General features: G+C 39.6%; 1 protein-coding gene across 2 annotated transcripts in view; it reads right to left on the reverse strand.

The window, feature by feature from the left end:
- Positions 1 to 20,215, reverse strand: part of ITSN2 (intersectin 2) — a 77,483-nt gene that overhangs the window by 49,886 nt on the left and 7,382 nt on the right. For both annotated transcript variants that reach the window (XM_042438044.1, XM_042438053.1), the window contains 10 exons: positions 18,693 to 18,780; positions 17,466 to 17,605; positions 14,969 to 15,049; positions 9,825 to 9,961; positions 7,761 to 8,218; positions 6,740 to 6,861; positions 6,051 to 6,229; positions 4,946 to 5,087; positions 2,170 to 2,375; positions 495 to 559 (listed from right to left, as the gene is read on the reverse strand). In XM_042438044.1, coding sequence (XP_042293978.1) covers positions 495 to 559; positions 2,170 to 2,375; positions 4,946 to 5,087; positions 6,051 to 6,229; positions 6,740 to 6,861; positions 7,761 to 8,218; positions 9,825 to 9,961; positions 14,969 to 15,049; positions 17,466 to 17,605; positions 18,693 to 18,780 — 1,618 coding nt within the window. The remainder of the gene's footprint in view (positions 1 to 494; positions 560 to 2,169; positions 2,376 to 4,945; positions 5,088 to 6,050; positions 6,230 to 6,739; positions 6,862 to 7,760; positions 8,219 to 9,824; positions 9,962 to 14,968; positions 15,050 to 17,465; positions 17,606 to 18,692; positions 18,781 to 20,215) is intronic.

Raw genomic sequence — 20,215 nt, forward strand, 5'->3', positions numbered from 1 at the left:
CATAAGTCTCAAAGAAGTTTAATATATGGGGAAAACAAGATATGCTAACAGTCCATGCAAAACAACACTATCTTGTATTCTGTAGTGCAAGTTTAACATTTTAGTATGTACTAATACTCAGAAATATATACCAGATTCCATGTGCTATATCTTAAGACCCACACAACTGAAATTGTTTTTTAAAGCAATTTTATTTCCTACTCAAGCTATCGTGAACAATTGTCAAGCATGAAGGTTGTCAAAAGCTAATAAAGGGTTCAACTGGAATTGGCAAAAGTTTGGTTGTGTGTGTTATGCAGCTCTCTTTGTTTTGATTGGGATGACACATTCCTTTTACCTACAGCAAAGACCATACAATACAGTAATTAATGCTTTTCTACCATTCTTTCTGACATGATTAGCCTGAAGTGTTGCACATATTATTCTCAATTAAAAATTAACAAAAGATGTAAGAAGTTGAGACAAAGATTCTATAAATACATTATAGTGCTTACCCTCTCCTAAGGTATAAGATGTTGTTGCAAGCTTCTTGTTTACAGCTGCATAAACAGCTTCGGGTCTGTACATTTAAAAAAAAAGTATTTTGGTCATTGCAAGATACAGTGATATGTGACTCAAAACTTACAAAAGCCAATCCACAGAAACAATGGATGTGTTCAAGTGTCACAAAAACAAAACAAACACGGTTCGTTGCCTTACTGTTATGACAATGATCCTAGTCTCTCCCCAGGCTCACATGCTAGTTCCTCCCCAATGTGTATGTGAGGAGGATATTGGAACCTTCCACTTTCATTTTACATTCGCTACAGTTTAGCATTTTATCCAAAAAACAATCTATGGTTAATTTAACTACCATTTTTGAAACAAGCTAGCTTCAAAGCCCAGGAAACCACAGTTTAGATTAAATGAAGTATATAGTAGGGGAATTCAACACTTGTACCCACTGAGAACCAATTTCACCTGGGGTGCTAAGTTTGTGAATCCTTCCCGCTGCCTCCAGGTGTCTCCTGGAAATGCTCTTCAAGTGTCTCCTATGTAAATCTGTTAGTGGAATTCTTCCTAAAGGGTTAGAGGATCTGCCAAACTTCCTCTAATATCCAAGTTGTTGAAGTCATTGCTCCAAGCTGCCAGCTGGAAGAATGAAGGGACCCATAGTTCAAGAATGAACTATGGGTCCTTTCTAAATAATTAACCTCCAACATTGCTGGCATAAGAGAACATGCGCACCAGGCCCATCTGGAACTACTACAGTGAATTCTATTTCTACCCTCTTGTCCTTCCCGTGGATCCTGGAGATCAATGGAAGAGGAGAAAGGAATAAAAATCAGTTTGGGGCCTACTGGCAAAGTATGTCCAACTCGAGTGTCCATAGGCATAGCACAAGCATTGTTAAGATAAAGACCCAATGCTGGGAACATTAAGCGGTAAGGATCTAAAGATTCCTTGATACTGCAGACTTGTCAGGAAAAAAAACCAAGTGAGACCACTATGTGCCTCCACTGTCTTGCAGTTCTTTTGTTGCCTCAATAGACACAGTGAGACTCCTGCTAGATACAAAAACTGAGAAAAGAAAAGCTGACAGAAGAGGAGCTAGAAAACTGGGATCAGATCACCCATTTGTTTTATTATGATCCCAGAGACTTGCTGGTGCCTCTTCCCTTGGGCAAGAAGTTTGCATACCCTATGTTCCTAGACTGGGACATAGCCTCCTTGAGCGGAACTTAAAATTAACTGACAGCACAAGAATTCAAGCTGCTCCTGTCAATGCTAAGGCCAGGTGGGGAGAAAAATCTATGTGTGTGCTTGCTTGTGACGCTCACGAAGCTCACCTGTACCGCCTCCTGAGGATTCAACAGTACACTTCAGAAAATCAGATCCTACCTGAACCCTGGTTGCAGGAAGCAGGTAGAAAAGGAAAAATACTCTTTCATTGTGTTATTGAGCCCTATAGCAAAGGGAGAGGGTGGGAACTGGGGAATGCCTGGGCTCCTCGCATCTCCAAACTGACCACAGCACCACGACAACCGCTAACTGCCACCAGATGTACTGTGCTGAATAAAACAGTGTATACACATCTCTGAACCAGTCTAAGTGTTCAAGTTATCTTATACACTCTCCAGATCTACTTTTAAAATGTGTTAACTCCCAAACTTCCAAAGTCTTACTTACTCTTCCCTTTGACTTTCATTTCCAGGTAAGATCTTTACATAGGACTTGGGAAACCATCCTCTTCCTCCATTTACTTCTCCAAACCACCAATTTTCTTGCTGCTCCAATATTGTAATTATGTCATTTTTTGAAAAGTTCAAGTGATTATCTTTCTTTGCAGTCCAGGAACAAAGTGCTTGAGCTTGTAAATTTTCTACGACTTGACCCTAGAAACAACCAACCAATAAAGCACAAGTCAAGCTACATAACAGTACTAATAATCACTGCAATTTTCTTGTGTTTTTTTTAAAAGTAGAAATAACATAGCACAAAAATGTAGACTAGATACTTTTAAACATACAAGCAACTATACTTAGGGCCTGCACTGAATACAGATTTTCTTAGTTAGATTACAGGACATCAATGACTCACCACATTACATAGTGAATTAGATATTCAGTATATATGCACCACAATTGATAAACTAGTTCAGTTTCTACTAGCAGTGTCAGGTTTTCTCCGCCTCCCCCATAGAGATCAGCATGCATAAATAGCATTTTACAACAAAAGGTCCTGCAATGACTACATTACTGTGATTAAAAATAGGAATGGTTTATATCTGAAACAATGGCCTGAATTACCTTCAGCATGAGGAAAGTTGATTACATTCTTTATTTCATTCTTTTGGGACTACTCTGTTTCTTGTTATGTTTTCAAAATAGCATTGACAGAAAAATTTCATGCTGCATGGTGCTTCAGCATGGGACCGACAATTAGAAAGTGGCTATTAGCAAGTCTGTCTTAATACCAAAGGGTTTTGTCTTAACACTCCCGTCCTAATTTAACAAGAGATACTACAATATTCACATAAGACTGTGCTTCTCTAACTTCTAAATCATAGAATCATAGAGTTGGAAGAGACCAGAAGGGCAATCCAGTCCAACCCCCTGCCATGCAGGGAACCTCAGTCAAAGCATCCCTGGCAGATGGCCATCCAGCCTCTGCTTAAAGACCTCCAAGGAAGGAGACTCCACTACACTCCGAGAGAGTTTGTTCCACTGTCGAACAGCCCTTACTGTCAGGAAGTTCCTCCTAATGTTGAGCTGGAATCTCTTTTCCTGCAGTTTGCATCCAATGCTCCATGTCATGTTCTCTAGAGCAGCAGAAAACAAGCTTGCTCCATCCTCAATACTGTATAACATCCCTTCAAGTATTTAAGCAGGGCTATCATATCACCTCTTAACCTTCTCTGCTCCAGACTAAACTTCCCCAGCTCCCTAAGGTGTTCCTCATAGGACATGGTTTCCAGACCTTTCAACATTTTAGTCGCCCTCCTTTGGACACGCTCCAATTTCTCAATATTCTTTTTGAATTGTGCCCAGAACTGGACACAGTATTCCAGGTGAGGCCTGACCAAAGCAGAATAGAATGACACTATTACTTCCCTTGATCTAGACACTATACTTCTATTGATGCAGCCTAAAATCGCATTGGCCTTGTTAGCTGCCACATCATACTGATGACTCATATTCAACTTGTGGTCTACTTGGATCCCAGATCCCTTTCACATGTAGACTCATTCAGCCAGGTGTCCCCCATCCTATATCTATGCATTTCATTTTTCCATCCTAACATTTCTCCATACTGAATTTCATTTTATTAGCTTTGGCTCAGCTTTCTAGTCTAGTCAGGTCATTTTGAAATTTGATCCTGTCTTCTGGGATATTAGCAACTCCCTCTAATTTGGTGTCATCTGCAAATTTGATAAGTATGCCTCCAATTCTGTCATCCAAGTCATTGATAAAGATGTTGAACAGCACTGGTGGGACCCCACTGGTCACTTCTCTCCAGGATGAAAAGGAGCCATTGTTGAGCACCCTTTGGGTTCAGCCAGTCAACCATTTAGAAATCCATGTAACAGTCGCCTTGTAGCCCACATTCTACAAGCATTTTTGCAAGAATTCATGGGTAACCTTGTCAAAGGCCTTACTGAAATCAAAATATACTACATCTACAGCATTCCCTTCATCTATCAAGTTGGTAATTAAAAAAAAAAAAGAGATCAGATCAGTCTGGCATGACTTGTTTCTCTGAAACCCGTGTTGACTTTTTGTGATTATGGAATTGCCTCCTAGATGTTCTCAGACTCTCTGTTTAATGATCTGCTCCAGAAACTTTCCTGGTATTTATGTCAGACTAATTGGATGATAATTGTTTGGATCCTCTTTTTTCCCCTTTTTGAAGATGGGGACAACGTTTGCCCTCCTCCAGTCTGCTGGGACTTCTCTTCTCCAGGAGTTCTCAAAAATTATTGCCAATGGCTCCGATATTACATTTGCCAGTTCTTTTAATACTCTTGGATGTAGTTAATCAGGTCCTGGAGACTTATATTTATTTAGATTATTTATTTATTTATTTATTCAGCCCTAATGGCTCTCAGGGCGGCTTACAATTATGGGACTCCTGGGAACCCTAGCTTCTGCCTAGAAGTAATGTTTTCTCACCTGTTTTTTCACATTTACTCAAAGAAAGAAAGTTCTGGCAAATTTTGCAACAACAGCTAATAAAACCACAAAAAGTGGTACAGTTCTGCTGTAAGCTGCCCTGAAAAATTGTGAGAAGGGCAGAAAAGAAATCCTTTTCATAAACAAATAGTGGTTAGCCAGTTTCAGCACAGTAGATTATAAGTCTTTATATGAAAAACCAGCAATGGATTTCCTATAACATACCTTTTTTTCAAGGTGAACAGCATAAAGAAACATAAAGTGGTTTCCACCTATTAGAACATAGAACGTACCTGTCCATGAATGGGAGAAACAGATCCTGGAGATACTGTACGAGTAAAGGCAGATTTCTTTTGCCATGAGTTAACATTTAAGCTCGAGAAAGGTATATTTTGGTAATCAGTTTCTTCTGTTAGTTTTCTCGGTGAAGTTGATCTGCCATTTAAACAAACACAGAGATAAAAAGTTATTTTTCAGTATCAAAAAGGGTGGAAGATGGGGTAGGCCTGTTTTTTGCTGCTCCAAAGAGTGGGACCTGAATCTGAACCTTTCCTACAAGAAAGGAGACTAAACATTAGGAAGAACTTTCTAACAGCCGGAGGTGCTCAAACATAGAAGAGTCTACCCCAGAAAGTGGTAGATTGTTTGCAAGAAGTTTTTAATCACAGGTTGGGTGCCCATGTAGGGATCCCATGGCTGTGGATTCTTGCATTGGCTAGGGTTGGACTAGATAACTGACTTTTGGGATCCCTTCCCAAAATCTACAATTTCTAGACTGTACAATTTTATGAATTTAATAGCTGGAAGCCCAAGTTCTAACCTCTCATTCAACCATATAACTCCACAGGATGTGGAGTAAATTACACTCTATTAGCCTCAAGGTAAGCAACAGCAACCATTCCCACATAAATCTTGCCCAAAGGACCACATGATAGATACACTTTTGGATTCCCATGAGTCAGAAATGACTTGAAGGCACACCACATCAAAACAGTTTTAATTACAGTGTAAAGCAGCTGAAGTAATTGTAATACAACACACCTTCCAAAATACACAGAAGATGTTGCACACATGATTGTGCTTCATGAGTATATAGCCCCTCCACTCCCTAAAAAAGTTCAAATCAATACCCAGCTTTTAACCACAGTGCATGTGAGAGAAAGGTCCTTTCAAAACTGAATACAACACAAATTCTGTCAATATGCAGGTGAGTGATGAGAATCACAGTCATTACGATACTTCTTAATATAGAAAATACACATAACTAGTATACAATACAAATAATATTTCATGTTTAAAATGACCTAGCCAAAGCAAATACAAAGAATTCCCTCAAAATGCAGCAAACTGAATATAATTTATGTTCAGAGGAGTAGTGGAGTACTGAGTTACACTTACTCTACAAGAACTGAGGCAGTTGGTAAAGATACTGATGGAGGAAGTAAAGCTTTCTTAGCAGGTGAAACAGATTTTTCTTTTTCAGATATTTTTTCTACATAATTATTTGGAAACCAGCCAAAATGCCCTTGAAAGCTCCCATATAACCAACCAGGTTCTCCTTCAGTTTTTTCAGCAACCTGGGAAAAAGGAAGAAAAAGAAAATAAATATAGTTAAATGAGAAATGTTATGTTTGTTGACAAATATTATGTTAGTTTTTTTTACATTAAGTTATTTTAATTTTTAATTTTGGTTTATGTCAATTCAGAGAGTGCGGAAAAGAAATTATGGCCCGTTACAAACGGGCCTATAGTACGGACTGGCGCCCCTAACCCTAATACGGACTGAGTCCTTACAAAATGGCGGCACCCGTTCCACACGGGGGCCGCCATCTTTACGTAGCATGTTGCGTGGCGCATGTGGCACCTCGTGGCATCATATCTGTGCCGCAGAAAGAAGCGCCATTTTGGGGCTTCTTTTTGCTCCACGAGGGAGCCGCACGGTTTAGCTGCTGCGGCTTTCTCACGGAGCAACCAGCAGCGGCGCGAGACTGCCCGTTTTGGGCGGTCTGTAACGTGCCAAAGTTACATTTTAAAATAAATACCCTATTTATTATTCAGAAACTATCATCCCATCACCCATTTCATACCTGAATTATATCTCCAGCATTAAAACTGATCTCATCATGATTCCTTGCTTCAAATGGATATAAAGCCTTGTAATTCACAAAGCCAACCAATTTCCCTGATTCAGAGGCACTAACAGCATGACCTGAAAAGTCAAGGAAGAATCATTATTGGATACTAATTGTGCATGCTCTGCGTGTGTAAAGCAACAGTTACATATTTAAGGATGTGAACAAGTGCACAGCACTAGCCTCATTCTTAAGCCTGGTTAATATTAAATATTGACTGAAGACATCAGTGCAGTGTGCTTGCACTTCTGAACAGTACCCACCATATATACTTGACTATAAACAGACCTCCATGTATAAGTCGACGTCAGGGTTTGGGGCCAAAATTATGGATTTTGCCATGACCCGAGGATAAGTAGAGTAAACTTGAAGGCTCCTTCAGTGTGTGTATGTGCGTGTGCGGCAAGAGAGACTCTAATTGAGGCTGTTTGTTTCACCTTTGGCTTCAGCCTTCACCCAGACAGCCATGGCCAGCACGGTCGAGAGAGGGTCTCTGTTTGTTTAAAAGCAATTAATCACTCAGGACTCCTGCTTGGTGCAAGGGACATAGAAATTATCTTCCCACTGCATGGGGAAATCTGAAAGAGCTGCTATCACATTACATACAGACCCATAAATAAGTCAGCCTGAAATTTTGAGGTCAGTTTGTAGGCATAAATTTTTAGACTTACAGGCAAGTATATTTGGTACGTATTAATTAATTAGAAGCAATGAAAGACATAATATAGGCAGCTACTAAAATTCAGTGGCTTGGATCTTAGCAGGGTGAGTGGAAGGAGCCATTCTATTCACGAATAGGATATCACTGGAGAAGCGGAGGGGAGGGGGAACAATTTGGACTACTCTTTCTCCATTTCCAAAACTCCAATTGCAGGAGTAGAAATCCATTTGATGAAGGCTCTATCAGGTGGCTTAAACGCAGGATTGTGGACAGTTTCAAAGTAACCAAATCCACACAAAAACATAAATGTGATACCTTCATGCCTAAATGGTGACTTAAGGGCTTGACTCTTTGTCTGTTTAAGGGTGTCTACATTTTTTTCATGTAGGTTTGATTGAAAAATAGTTTTTTCTGACTCTTGTAGATTGACTGAATCTTTTCTTTTCTTCTCTTCATCAAACTGCTTGAGCCTTTCCTCAGCTTCCTTTGCAGTCTTCTCCTGTCTTCTTCTTTCTTCTTCTTTTTGCTTCTGTCTATGTTGTTCTGAATCTTGTAGAATTTCTGCTTCCTTGTTCTTTTTCCCCACTTCAGGCTGGTCTTCTGTCAGTTTTTGCTGCTGGGCCTCTCTCTGTTGTGCAGCTACCTCCTCAGCTTTTTGTTTTTCCTCATGAAGTTTTTCCTGAATGCGCTCTTCCTGTAATCGCTTTCTTCTCTCTTCTTCTTCCTTCCGGATATTCTCCTGCCACAAGTTCTCCTTTTCCCGTTTTGCTTTTCTTAAAAAAAAAAGTAGAGAAAACAGTGTCAATAAATCAAAGTTTAATTTTATGATACCAAAGCTAAAAAACATGACTGGATAGTAAAGACTTTCCACAAGTACTTTGTAGATTCACTGCAAGGAGAATAGTTCAGATCCTATATCTCTACAGGAATTGTTATGTGCAAGGAGGAAAGAGAGTGGTAGAACAAAAGCAGAAAAGGAGATGTAGCCTGGAAAATCTTTGAGCAGCACAGGCAATTTTTCAAGCCACCCCTTCTCTTATGAACTGGCTCTGAAGGCTCATTAGTCAAATTTTAACAAAACAGGTACACAGAACCAGTTGCCTCCTTCTGCCACTGCTCCACAACATGAAATAGGTCACCACAATGGCGTCCTAGCAAAAGTGGGGGGAAGAGACCCATGAATGTCATCTAGAGCCTACTGGAAGAAAAGACTAAGACTGGGAAGGGCATGAAAGAACAGGACAAGATCCCAAAATGATAAGACATTTCTGAAAACTAAAGTGAGGATAAGTCTAAGCCATTGTATTCCCCATGTATGCATGTATGCTGGACAGTGAAAAAAACAGATAGGAAGAATGTCGTACTGTGGCCACCGCATGAGAAGGAATGATTCATTAGAAAAGACAATGATGCTGGGAAAGGTAGAGGACAGTAGAAAGAAAGGGAGACCACATGCCAGATGATTAGACTTAATCAGGGAGGTCAGGGGTCTAAGCCTGCAGGACCTGAGTAGGAACGCTGAAGACAGGGGATCCTGGAGATGTTTCAGCCACAGGGGTGCTGGCACATGCTATTCTAGCCTAGGTGCTCATCCAGGTTGATCCTCGGGTTGGTGCAGGGACAGGCAGGGGGTTACACACCTGTCCCTGAACCACCCTGGGACCCACAGTCGGTGCAAGCTCTTTACTTTGTTGTGCTATTGTTCCTACAGAAAACCCCCCCCCTCCCATTGCCATGTCTGATGTGGAAACGTCACTGTTTCTGGTCAGGGGGCTTCTCAGTAGGAGAGATGAAGAAGGAAAGAAAGGCGCACAGGAGGCTGTTTAAACAGCAAGGGTTTGGCATAGAGTTTCCAGGAGACTCTGTAGCAAACCAGGGGGCAAAGTAGGGGTCAAATTGACCCAAAGTAAAAGCTGTTTACTCCAGGATTGGGCCAGATCCACAAGATCCATGTCTGATCTGATAGGATTCAGCATGATCCTGGAGATCAGATTTTGGCCTGCAATATCTAAACAGGATGATGAAGGGCCAGGGGGAGGGGGGAGGGGCCTTTTGGCCTGTATGGACAACCCCTGGATTACCATGAATTGAACAACCAGCAAATCCCAAGTCCTGATGGATTCCTACCAGTTTTCTTGTCTTTTTTGTCTTTTTCAAAAAATCCACCCTATTAACTCAGTAGAATAGCTGATAAATATTTCCTCCATCTGAGGAACACTGGTGTATACTGTACTTCCCAGCATCCAACAAATGAGAGAATGTTGAATTTTATGGATTCCCAGAAGAGAGGAAAGCCTGCAGTATCGTATGGGCACCAAGACAACCTCCCAAGAACGTAAAATGGGATTATTTTAAATCCTTAATATTTCATTATATTACCGTGCAGCCTCATCCTCCATTCTTTTTTTCTGTACAAGCTCATTTCTTTTTCTTTCTAGTTCTTGGACTTTTTCTTGTTTGATCCTGTGAAGCTGTTCAAGAGCTAACTGCTGTGTGTTGTAGGTTTCTCTCAGCTCCTATTAACAAACCCCCCCACAAAATGGAATAAAGTAAACATAATTAATGCAGGCAGCTTTTGAGAAACGTGTTCATTATACTAAGTAATCCAAGTCTTAATACAAGACTTACAGCAAGAGGTATAAATCAATGGTTAAGAGAAAACAATTCAAGAGACAGATTCAAAATTAAAAGATGTTCAAAAGAGCTAGAATTTCTATTTCTAATTATGATAACGACTAGTACTACAACAACTTTTCTTTTAGTGAGTAGAGGTGAGGTAATATCGTGAACATTCAACCACTTATTTTCAACAAAACAAGTTAATACATTTATCAGAAGGTGAGCAGAAAAATACTAGAGGCAGGATCTATTAATCAGTCTTGGATTAAGCCAGATTGATTTGGAAGTAGCACAGTGAATCTATTTCCTTGGGCCTCAAAAACATTTGAATATGCTTGTTCCGTCCCATTGCTTTTATCCTATTATAATGTATTAATTCAATAATAATACTTTCGTGAATATTTTGGAAAACTGTTGACTTTTTTTTCTCTCCCTTGCTTGATTTTTGTCCCTTAGTATAAAGTGGATTTCTAACAATTGTTCTAGGACAAAAATGCTGTAATTTTCTTTATAGAAGCAAACTGAAGATGTCTTTATGTAAAATGGTATATAATAATGGATCAAAACACCTGTTTAAGAAACCAAACCAAAATGAAACCAAATATTTTAAAACAGCTTTCATTTTATTAACATAGGGGTGAAACAGATGGGCAAAACAAAGCAGCTTCCAGCCACTTTGAAGGTGGGTGTTTATACGACATGTGCCTCCAAAGGGGGGGGGGACTGAAACAAAGCCGTGCTCCGGGGCTAAAAACCAGAACAAAAAGAAACTGGGATACTCTGTCTTAGCCCTGAAAATGCACATTTTCATGCCTGCATATAAATAGCAGCCCCACCAGTGTGGGGCTGCAGTAAAGCAAAAAATAAAAAGTAAAAAGTAAAAATGCAAAAATGCCAAAGGATGCAATTACACAAATCATAGTCCAAAGGGGGGCATGGGGTGAAGTGGAGTGCAGAAGGCATGTATTTGGAGCCTCCATGATTGTGCTTTGCCAATGTCTCACTTGCATACCAATACACTAGTGCAGAGCATTCCATGTGCGACCGTGTGGCCCATGAAAGAGGTGGCCATGCAATGGGATGGCATCTGGGTTGATGTGGGAGATACTTGGAGGTCGCAGGCAGTGTGTTTGTGTAGCAGTGTGCATGCATGCTGAGCAGGCAACCAAAAAAATTACCCAGCAGTGCAGCTTGATGCCGTGCTGTGCAGTCTGCCCACAGGTATTCGGCCCACCATGGGAGTGGGTCGTGCAGACAGAAGGGTTTCAACCCACTTCTGGGAAAAGATTAACTTAGCTGCTTTTTCCTGCCCATCTGCTCCAGCCCAGAGTCTCATTCTATTAATTCAATTTCTAAACTAATGTCATTTTTATTGTTGGACTACAGTGGTGTTATGATTGGACAGCACTTTACAGCTTGCCAAAAAAATAAAAATAATAAAAATAAAGACTGGCTACTAAGTTTATTTATTTATTTGTTATATTTATTTATATCCCCCCTTATCCCAGGACTGGGACTCAGGGTGCCTTACAACATTTAAAACAATAAAATTTAAAAAATACAAAAATAATACATTAAAATAACATTAAACTACTACAATAAAATAAAAAAGAAGATAAAAATATCTAAAATATATTCAAATAATATAGCATCCCAAGGCATTCTTTAAAAGTTTCTCAGTTCAGCCAAATACAAACCTGTCCAAATATTCCCATCTTCACATCAACAGAAACCGATTCTAATTTGCTTGAACACACAAATTACCTGAACGTTAGAAGCTGGTCTGCTTCTCCATAGTAAAATAACTATCATGTTTAGATTCATGCTATTCTGTTATATTGTAAACATTTTCACTAATCATGTAAAAATATATATATTAACAAAATAATGTTATGGAGTATGTGCACATCATGACATTATACTTGTATTCTGACACACATCAGGTGCAAACTAATTTTCTGTAAGACTAGGGATCCCCAACACAATACCCATGGTCACCATTAGGCCCATGGGGACCTCCCTTGATACTTATCAAATCCTTATTATTATTATTACTATTATTTCACATTTTTAAACAAACAAACAAAAACAGGAGTCAGGTCATCTGCAAAATGTCATGTTTCTGATAAGGGCCTACATGATTAGAAAATGAAAATACTGCACATGTGTCTCCCAGAAACAATGAAAAAGAAAGAAAGAAAGAGTTAGTGGAGGCAAGAGACAGTGGGACTTGAAGCTGGGAAGAAAAGAGAAGGGAGGGATTGCCTTGTCTGTACACATATAGTATCTCATACTAACAATCAACAGGGGGTCCTAATATAGAGTTTAACCTTCAATCTTGATTCTGCCAGCCCCCCCACCCAGCACCTACAATTTGCCCACAAAAGAGAATCTAATTTATTTCAATGGAATTTATTTTTATTTTATTTATTAAATCAAATTTACAGGCAGGCATCATAATTAAGCCCTGATCCAGATCAGGGCTCTATACTAGCAATTTGTGATGCAAGTATCTGCACTCAAGGTCCAAGGCTCAAACTAAATGGAGGAGATTGTCACTTGGGAAAGAGACTGGGGGAGGCCAGCAGGGCTATTTAATAGAGCAGGGGTAGGCAACCCTTTTGAGCCGGGGGCCAGGTTGCTGTCCCTCAGACAACTGAGGGGCCGAAGCCAAAAAATAAATAAGTAATTAAAAAAATTAAATAAATAAATAAACCAGGACAAATGTAGGACAAAATTTTCAAATGGAGGGCACTTTTAAAACAAAAAATGGAGGACATGTGAAAAAATTTGCTGATTTTTAAAAAAATGTTAAGATAAATGCATGTTTCTGAGGCTTCTATAGACAATTGCCCCACCATGCCCCTCGTGCGAGATGCCCCGGCGGCAATCGGCGGCAGGACCGGGCTGGGGCCGGTCCCAAGGCCTCACCGGGCCGCATCTGGCCCGTGGGCCGCAGGTTGCCTACCCCTGTAATAGAGGAACAAAGTAGGGTGGATGGAAGTCTATGTACGTGCTTTGTGACAGGGGAATGGGTCCTCCCAGTAAGTTTGTGGATTCCAAAGTGTGACTGTATGTTACTTCTGGCTCAGAGCCTACCTCTCTCTTGAATTCAGGCTCTTGGCTAACCTTTAATCCCTTAGCTCCAGCAACCTGCCTTCTATGAATTGGGTTTCTTCCAACCTGCCAAACTCACAAGAGCCATTCTGAAACTAAGCTTCACAATCTGTCCCTGTTCCCTCCCTCCTTGGTTTTAAGGCCAAAACTCTGATCTCTGTTTACCATGAAATGAAAACCCTGCAGGAAGTGAAGCAAAAATCACACCCTGGAACTACGGTTGCAAGGGCAGAGGATCAGTTTGGGTGAGAACACATATTTAATTACAAATAGGCAAGGCAGCCATGTTATTTTGCTTTATCTGTACTAGCATCCCAGCACCTATGGCAAATTCAGCATACACAACTTGTCAAAAAAGACTGAAACTCATTCTCAACACCAACATGCCACTTCCAGGACTAAATAGGCATTTCACATCCTCTTGAGATGCAAGATCACTCAAATCATGCTATACATAATGTACTCCTGGTAAGGCCATTTGATGCTTATGTTGTAAAGTCAAGTTCATAGGCTCAAAAAATATAAAGTACAGTGGACCCTTGTTATATGCTGGGGGTTGGTTCCAAAATCCGTGGATGCTCAAGTCCCATTAAATATAATGACATAGCAAAATGGTGTCCCTTGTAAAAAATGGAAAATCAAGTTTGATATTTGAAATTTATACTTTTTTGGAACATTTTCAAACCATGTAAGCTTGAATTCATGTATAAAAAAATCAGTGTATAAGAAGGGCCGACTGTACCCAATTTAACCTCCCTCCCAAAATGGTACCAAACTACACCATGATTTCTGAGGGGGTGACCATCCATCTTCTACTGAAAAAGACCTATGGCAAAGGAGAATCCAAGGCAGTCTATTCCACTGACAAAGAGCTGGTGCCATCATTCAACTGTTAAACAAAATCTCTTTTCATGTAATATAAACCTACTTGTTTGGGTGATATCCTCTGGAACAAAAGAAAATAAATTTGCTTTATTGTGTATATGTCAGGCCTTGAAATAGGCAAAGACAATAATCCTATTGCCTCTTAATTGTCCCTTCTCCAGAATAAACATACTCAGTTCCTTCAACCTATTCTCAAAGGACGTGGTCTTCAGAAATTTTACATTGCCAGTGGTCAGACAACTATTCAAAGTGTGTGTGTGTGTGGGGGGGGGTGTCAGTGCCCAATTCTGGCTGACACATTGTTCACTGTTGGCAAGATATATGTCCAGCCTTCCCTTCCTCATTATTAGGGCTGAAAGGTGGGGTGGAAGATTCCCCCCCCCCCGAATACCTCAGAATACCTCCTAGTGTTCAAAATCTCAAGCTAAACCTCTCTTGTGCCTATTTTGATATGCACAAATGGGACACACAATTTTCTATTATCAGAAATGATAATAAAATTATTTAACTACAGGCCTTTTTGAAGTTAGTCTTGATACCTAGAGTTGACTCCATTTCAGATTAACTAGTAACTGTTAAGAGATGGATGGAAATCTGTGTGCAATATACAGCATATAGAATTTTAAAATTTTACCTAAAATAGTTAACACTTAAATATCAGAGAACAGTTAGTAACCTTTATATTATTCTTTTTATTCCTGCTTCATTACCTAATTTAAAGCATTTAGTGAGCAAACAGGGTTCAAAAGTAAGAAGAAAGGCAAAAGAAAAACTTTTCATGCTGTACAGCACTGATTATTGCATTAGGCAAGGTAAGTGCTAAAGAAATTTTTAGAAACATAGAGTCACAGAGAAAACAATGAAATTATTAGAAGCAAAAAGGCCAAAGATTAGAAAATAACCTTAAGTAAGAGGAAGAGGTTGTTGAGACAGCTTAGCAGACACAAAAGGCACTGAAGAACAGAAGCATCCATTGTCTCACACTGTAAGATAAGGCAGATAAAAAGCTGTTACACTTTGCACTGCATTTGTTATACATGTTGGGAATGAATGATGTTGCAACTGAATCACTTTGGAATGTACAAATGGCATGTCAGATATTAATCATGTTAGCCCATTTTTGAAAGAGCACTGTCAAATTTCCCACTAAGTTTTCATGAAGACACACAGCAGCAACAACGTATGGTAAAATCTATGTCTTCACTAACTAGAGCTGGCCTCCCTATTAATAGTTTACAAGTGGGATGTGCAACACAATATTGAACTGTTAAGTGTTCCTCTTCAGCCATACTCTCCGAAATGATACTTCTTTCCTCTCGCACCTGGCTTTCTGTTCCCTACTCAACCATCAACTGACATTCCATGCCCACTGAGCTTGCTCAGTCCTCACTGTGCTGATGGGCACACCAAGCAAAGACACCCAAGGACTCCTCCCAATACACTGTTGTTTTTTTAAATTTGCCTAAGCCTGCTGAAACACCCCTCTTGTACATAGATGGTTCTGTTTTGCCTCCATAGAGATTTCCACTGCTTGAGACTCACTCGTCCTGTCTCTGGGTGGCACAGCAACAATGCTTTGTTTGGATTAACCTCCATGCTGCACCAGCCATAAAAAGGATGGTCCTCATACAGGAACAGGCATTGCATACTTCCTCAACTGCACCAGAGCAGCAGCTCTCATGAGAAGGTGGTGCTGTGGCTACCTAGCTAGTAATCTGTACCAGTGCATGGCTGGCTTTTTAACCCTGGCAACTAATAGGTAGCCTCCTGGTCAAGCTAGCTTTGCTCCCCTTCAACTTTAAGGTGAAGGTGAAAGCTCTTAGACTCTCAGTCCAGGCTCCCACCACTTTGCAGGAGATCTTTCCTTGCAAGATGCTCATATCATGAGCCCAAGTGAAGAACTTTCTCAGCTTCCCTTCCAGCTACATAGAAAGATATCTTGTCAGTTGGCTACTTACACATCACCCAAAAAAAGAGGTGCAGGAATGTGTGTTTGGTCCTCTTCTTCCTCTGCCCTCACGCCCCTTTAACAGCTTCCTGGTGAAAGGCAGCTATCCATCCTGAAAAGGAGCATGGGGAATCAATCCTCTTCCCCTTTCCAGGATGGATAGTTGGCTGGGGAAAGGCAGCTATCCAGCCAGCAAAGGGGCAGGCTTGGCGTGTGCATCCTTCCTGGCTGCTCACTTCCTCCTGGTTTTCCCAAGAGGAAAAGCCCGGGAGGGAGGAGGAGGAGGAGTGCGAATGCAGGTGGCCTTGTCCTTGCAAATAATCAAAACTGCGAGTGTCAAAAAAGCCGTGAATGTTGAGGGACAATTGTACTATAATTTAAAGTGAAACGCAGTACATTTCTCCAAGCTGTGACCAGTTGACTTGTGTGTCTGCTCAACTTACTCTCCAGGTATCACATGTGAATGGATAATTTCAAAGTCCATTCTGTCCTTTATTATGGTTTTTAATATCTGAAATACACTTGGACTGGATAGTCCTTCAAATAAACTGCCTTCTATAAAATATGCTGATCTATCTTTGTTCTAAGGGAGGACAAATATTGTAAAGAGGACCTGTTGAGCAGCTTCCTAAGTGCAGGAATTCATCCCTCCAGATTGGAAACAGAGTGTAACAGAGATGGAGACAGTCATGGCCAACATGTGTAAGCCATAATGAAATAAACACAGCTGCTTTGGTTTTTGTTAAGTGCTGAAGATGCTAGGAAAGATAGTTTTCCTTCAGGGGTCACTAATTTGGTGGTTAGCTTTAATTAGAATTAAAGATTATAAAAAGTTTTAAAAGAGAATTATTTCAGTATATCCCCACAATGAGCTTTGCTTCAGATGTACAATAGACAGTAATGCACTGGTGCTGGTTTTCAAAATTTTTGGTTTTTTAATGTGTTTTAGTATTTTTAACTGTTTTAATATGTAGTAAGTGCTTTTTATAGCATTTTATTCTTTTAATGTTTTAATATTGTACTAGTTAAATCTACTTTAACGTGCACTTTTTAAAAACTGTACTGTTTTAATTTGTAAGCCGCTTTGTGTCTCAATTTTGGGTGGAAAAGCGGGATAATAATAATAATTCCATTCACAGTATGCAAAATGTCACCCATAGAGAGCTCCAAATTGAAAAATAAACCACTCACTACATTTTTAAACATTAAATCCGTTAATGTAAACATTGGCTGAGTATCTGAACAGGACTGATGAAGTGGTAGGCAAGAAATGCTCTGTCATAAAGACTCACTTGCTGAAAACACTGAAGTTCTGACAAGTTGATGTCTGCTGAGTTGGAAGTAAAATCAAATGGAGAAAGATAGGTACATTTTTATGACTTTGCTGCCTCTTGCAGCAAAACCAATGAATACACTGATATAGTTTTAAAAGTAATACATCAAGACTGTACCTTAAGCTGATTATTAAAAGCATCCATTTCTGAGAGCTTGGAAGCCGTCTCTTTTTCTAGTGCATCTAGTTGCTCCCTAAGTCTTTGGCATATTTCTTCTTTCTCGGAAGACTTTTTGTGTACTGAATTAAGGTCTGTTTCTGCAAATGAAGATAAAATATTTAATATGTACATTTACTTACAAACCAGTCAATTAATTTTGTTCATCACATACATCCTTTTGCAAAAATACTACGTTTTACATTCCAACTCATTAACTCCTGCAACCATCACATCATTTATCTTTTAAAGAGACTTTGGACTAAAAGCTAGAGACTTGGCCAAAGACAGTCAATCAGTCCATGAAAGAAGAGGGATTCCAGCCTATGGTTTAGTCCAATACAAGTGAAGGGGCCCTAAGTGAAAAACATTATTCAACCCAAGGGTTACATTGATTTTTGTGAACCATGTTGGGACTAGAGCCCAAGGTGGGTAGTACTACCCTATGGCTAGCATGTGCCCCCAAATGTAATTGCCCTGAGCCTGTTTGCAAAGGGACACTCTCACAGGCACATATATGTATATGAGTGCATGGATGCATGCGTATGTGCATGTGCACACACACAACATGCAAACAGTTCCTCTATTATACTTCTCCTGTTGGGACGTTTTTCTCTTGTAAGACTGTCAATGAAGACTTATCTTCAATTATAGGCTGATCAGAGATTTTCCCTGCTTCCCTGAAAATGGACACCAGAAAACAATATTTGCCTTCTTCTATGTGACACCCATTTGACTATTTAAAGTATGCCTTCCATTGATCTCTTTTCTAAAATAAAGACATTAACTTCTCAATTCACTGTTGCATTTTCCTGTAACGCTTAAGATGATGGGAAAATGGGAAAATGCTCTTTGAAATATGTATGATAGTGCTGCAAGTAAAACACACAATGCATTTAATAGATATCAGTAGCCTCTTTCCTGTGTTAATGTTGATTTGTTATTTATCATCCAAACCCAGACTTTTCTACATTCAAATTACCCTTAACCTGACAATTCAGCCTTATGTACCTTTTAATTACCCACTTTGCTCTTCTCATATCCCTGTAATTATAAATTCAGCCCATTATTTCCTCTCTCTCAACATATTACATTTTCCCTTCCTAACCTCTCAGCACTCCTTATGCTTCACTCCACTGAATAAAAGAAAAACCAAGAAAGAGAAAACAATCTTTAGTAGATACATACTAGAAGAGTTGTCAAGTTGCATATGATTTATTTTCTCATTTAGCTGCTGTTTTTCAGGAATTAAACGGATCAACTTATTCTGATGTTCCTGCAGAATTGGAAGAAAATTTTAAAAAGTTTAAAGGAGTAATTTCTACGTGGCATCACCAAGTCAACTGTATAATGCAATTTAAGTAATTATGCTGAGACATTTTACATGACAGCTCCCTTCTTGCCAACAAAAATGGTGTGTGCATGTTTGAATGTGTGTATGTATGGGTACTCTAAAGCATATTTCTGATGTGCAAACTCATTTTCTTTGGTACCAAAATTACAGAAGGCATGCTGACTGATACATTTGGAGTCTGTGCTCTCTAATATTTGTTCATCACGAATGTAAGTTTGTTCTGTGCTTCCTAAATTCTGTAAAAGTAATTACAGACCTCCAGATCTTTTAACCAGAACAAGGAAACAATTTACTTGAACACTCACATACTAATTACCGTATATACTCGACTATAAGTTGACCTCATGTATAAGTTGGGGGCAATATTTAGGGCCAAAATTATGGATTTTGCTATGACCCATGAATAAGTCGAGGGTAAAACCTAGGGACATATAGCAAAGGATCTATGAAGCAAAGCAAAACAATGTCAAAAACTTACAAAATTCCAGCAGATATAACTCTTTGTGCTTACTCTTAAGGCTGGATGGATCAGAGAACAGAGGGGGCCAGTGCTTCCAAGACAGATCATACTCCTGCTTTTCATCAGGGGATGGTTCCTTCTTTTAAATATGAGTTAAGATACAGTAATTACATTGACCCATAGATAGTTGAGTTGGGGGTTTTGGCTCAATTTTTTGACCAGAATTTCTAGACTTATACATGAGTATGTACAGTACATACAGTTCAAAAACAACAAGATACAAAAATACTCCTGTGTAACATGTTGGAAGTACAGTAATGCTTAGCAATGAAGAGTCAAGAATCCCTCAGAGTAGGCAGTAGTAATAGGGCTAAATACTTTTAGTGATCCCTGTGTCCTCACAGAGGGACCAGGATAGGTAGACCACCTATCCTGGTCCCTCTGTGATGTAAACTGTTACTCTCAGGAGTTTCCCCATCTCTCCTCTCTCAGCTCTTCCCTAGAATGAAACTGGAACCTCTAAGTTTTACCGTCAGCCTATGCATGGGTCATGGCCCCAAAACCTGACCTTGACTTATACACGAGGACGACTTATAGTTGAGTATATACGGTTTCCCTTTACTATTGCTAGATTAGAATACATATATGTTGACAGTATTACAAAGTTGATGTTACAAGAAGGGAAGCTTAGTGGTGAAGTTAATGGAATATGTAGTGGTTACAAAAGGAAAAATAATTGTCTGGATGAGTAATGAACAGATGTGTGGGGGAGAAAGTGATACTGACATTCACCAAAGCCAGTCTCATGGGAGGCCTGAAAGAAAAGTGTGGCGTGGGAAACAGTGAGAGTGAATGTGGGAATCTTTTGGTTTATGAGTGAATTGGAAAAAAGCCTGT

The sequence above is a fragment of the Sceloporus undulatus genome, chromosome 1 (assembly GCF_019175285.1).
Source record: "Sceloporus undulatus isolate JIND9_A2432 ecotype Alabama chromosome 1, SceUnd_v1.1, whole genome shotgun sequence".
Classification (NCBI taxonomy): domain Eukaryota; kingdom Metazoa; phylum Chordata; class Lepidosauria; order Squamata; family Phrynosomatidae; genus Sceloporus; species Sceloporus undulatus.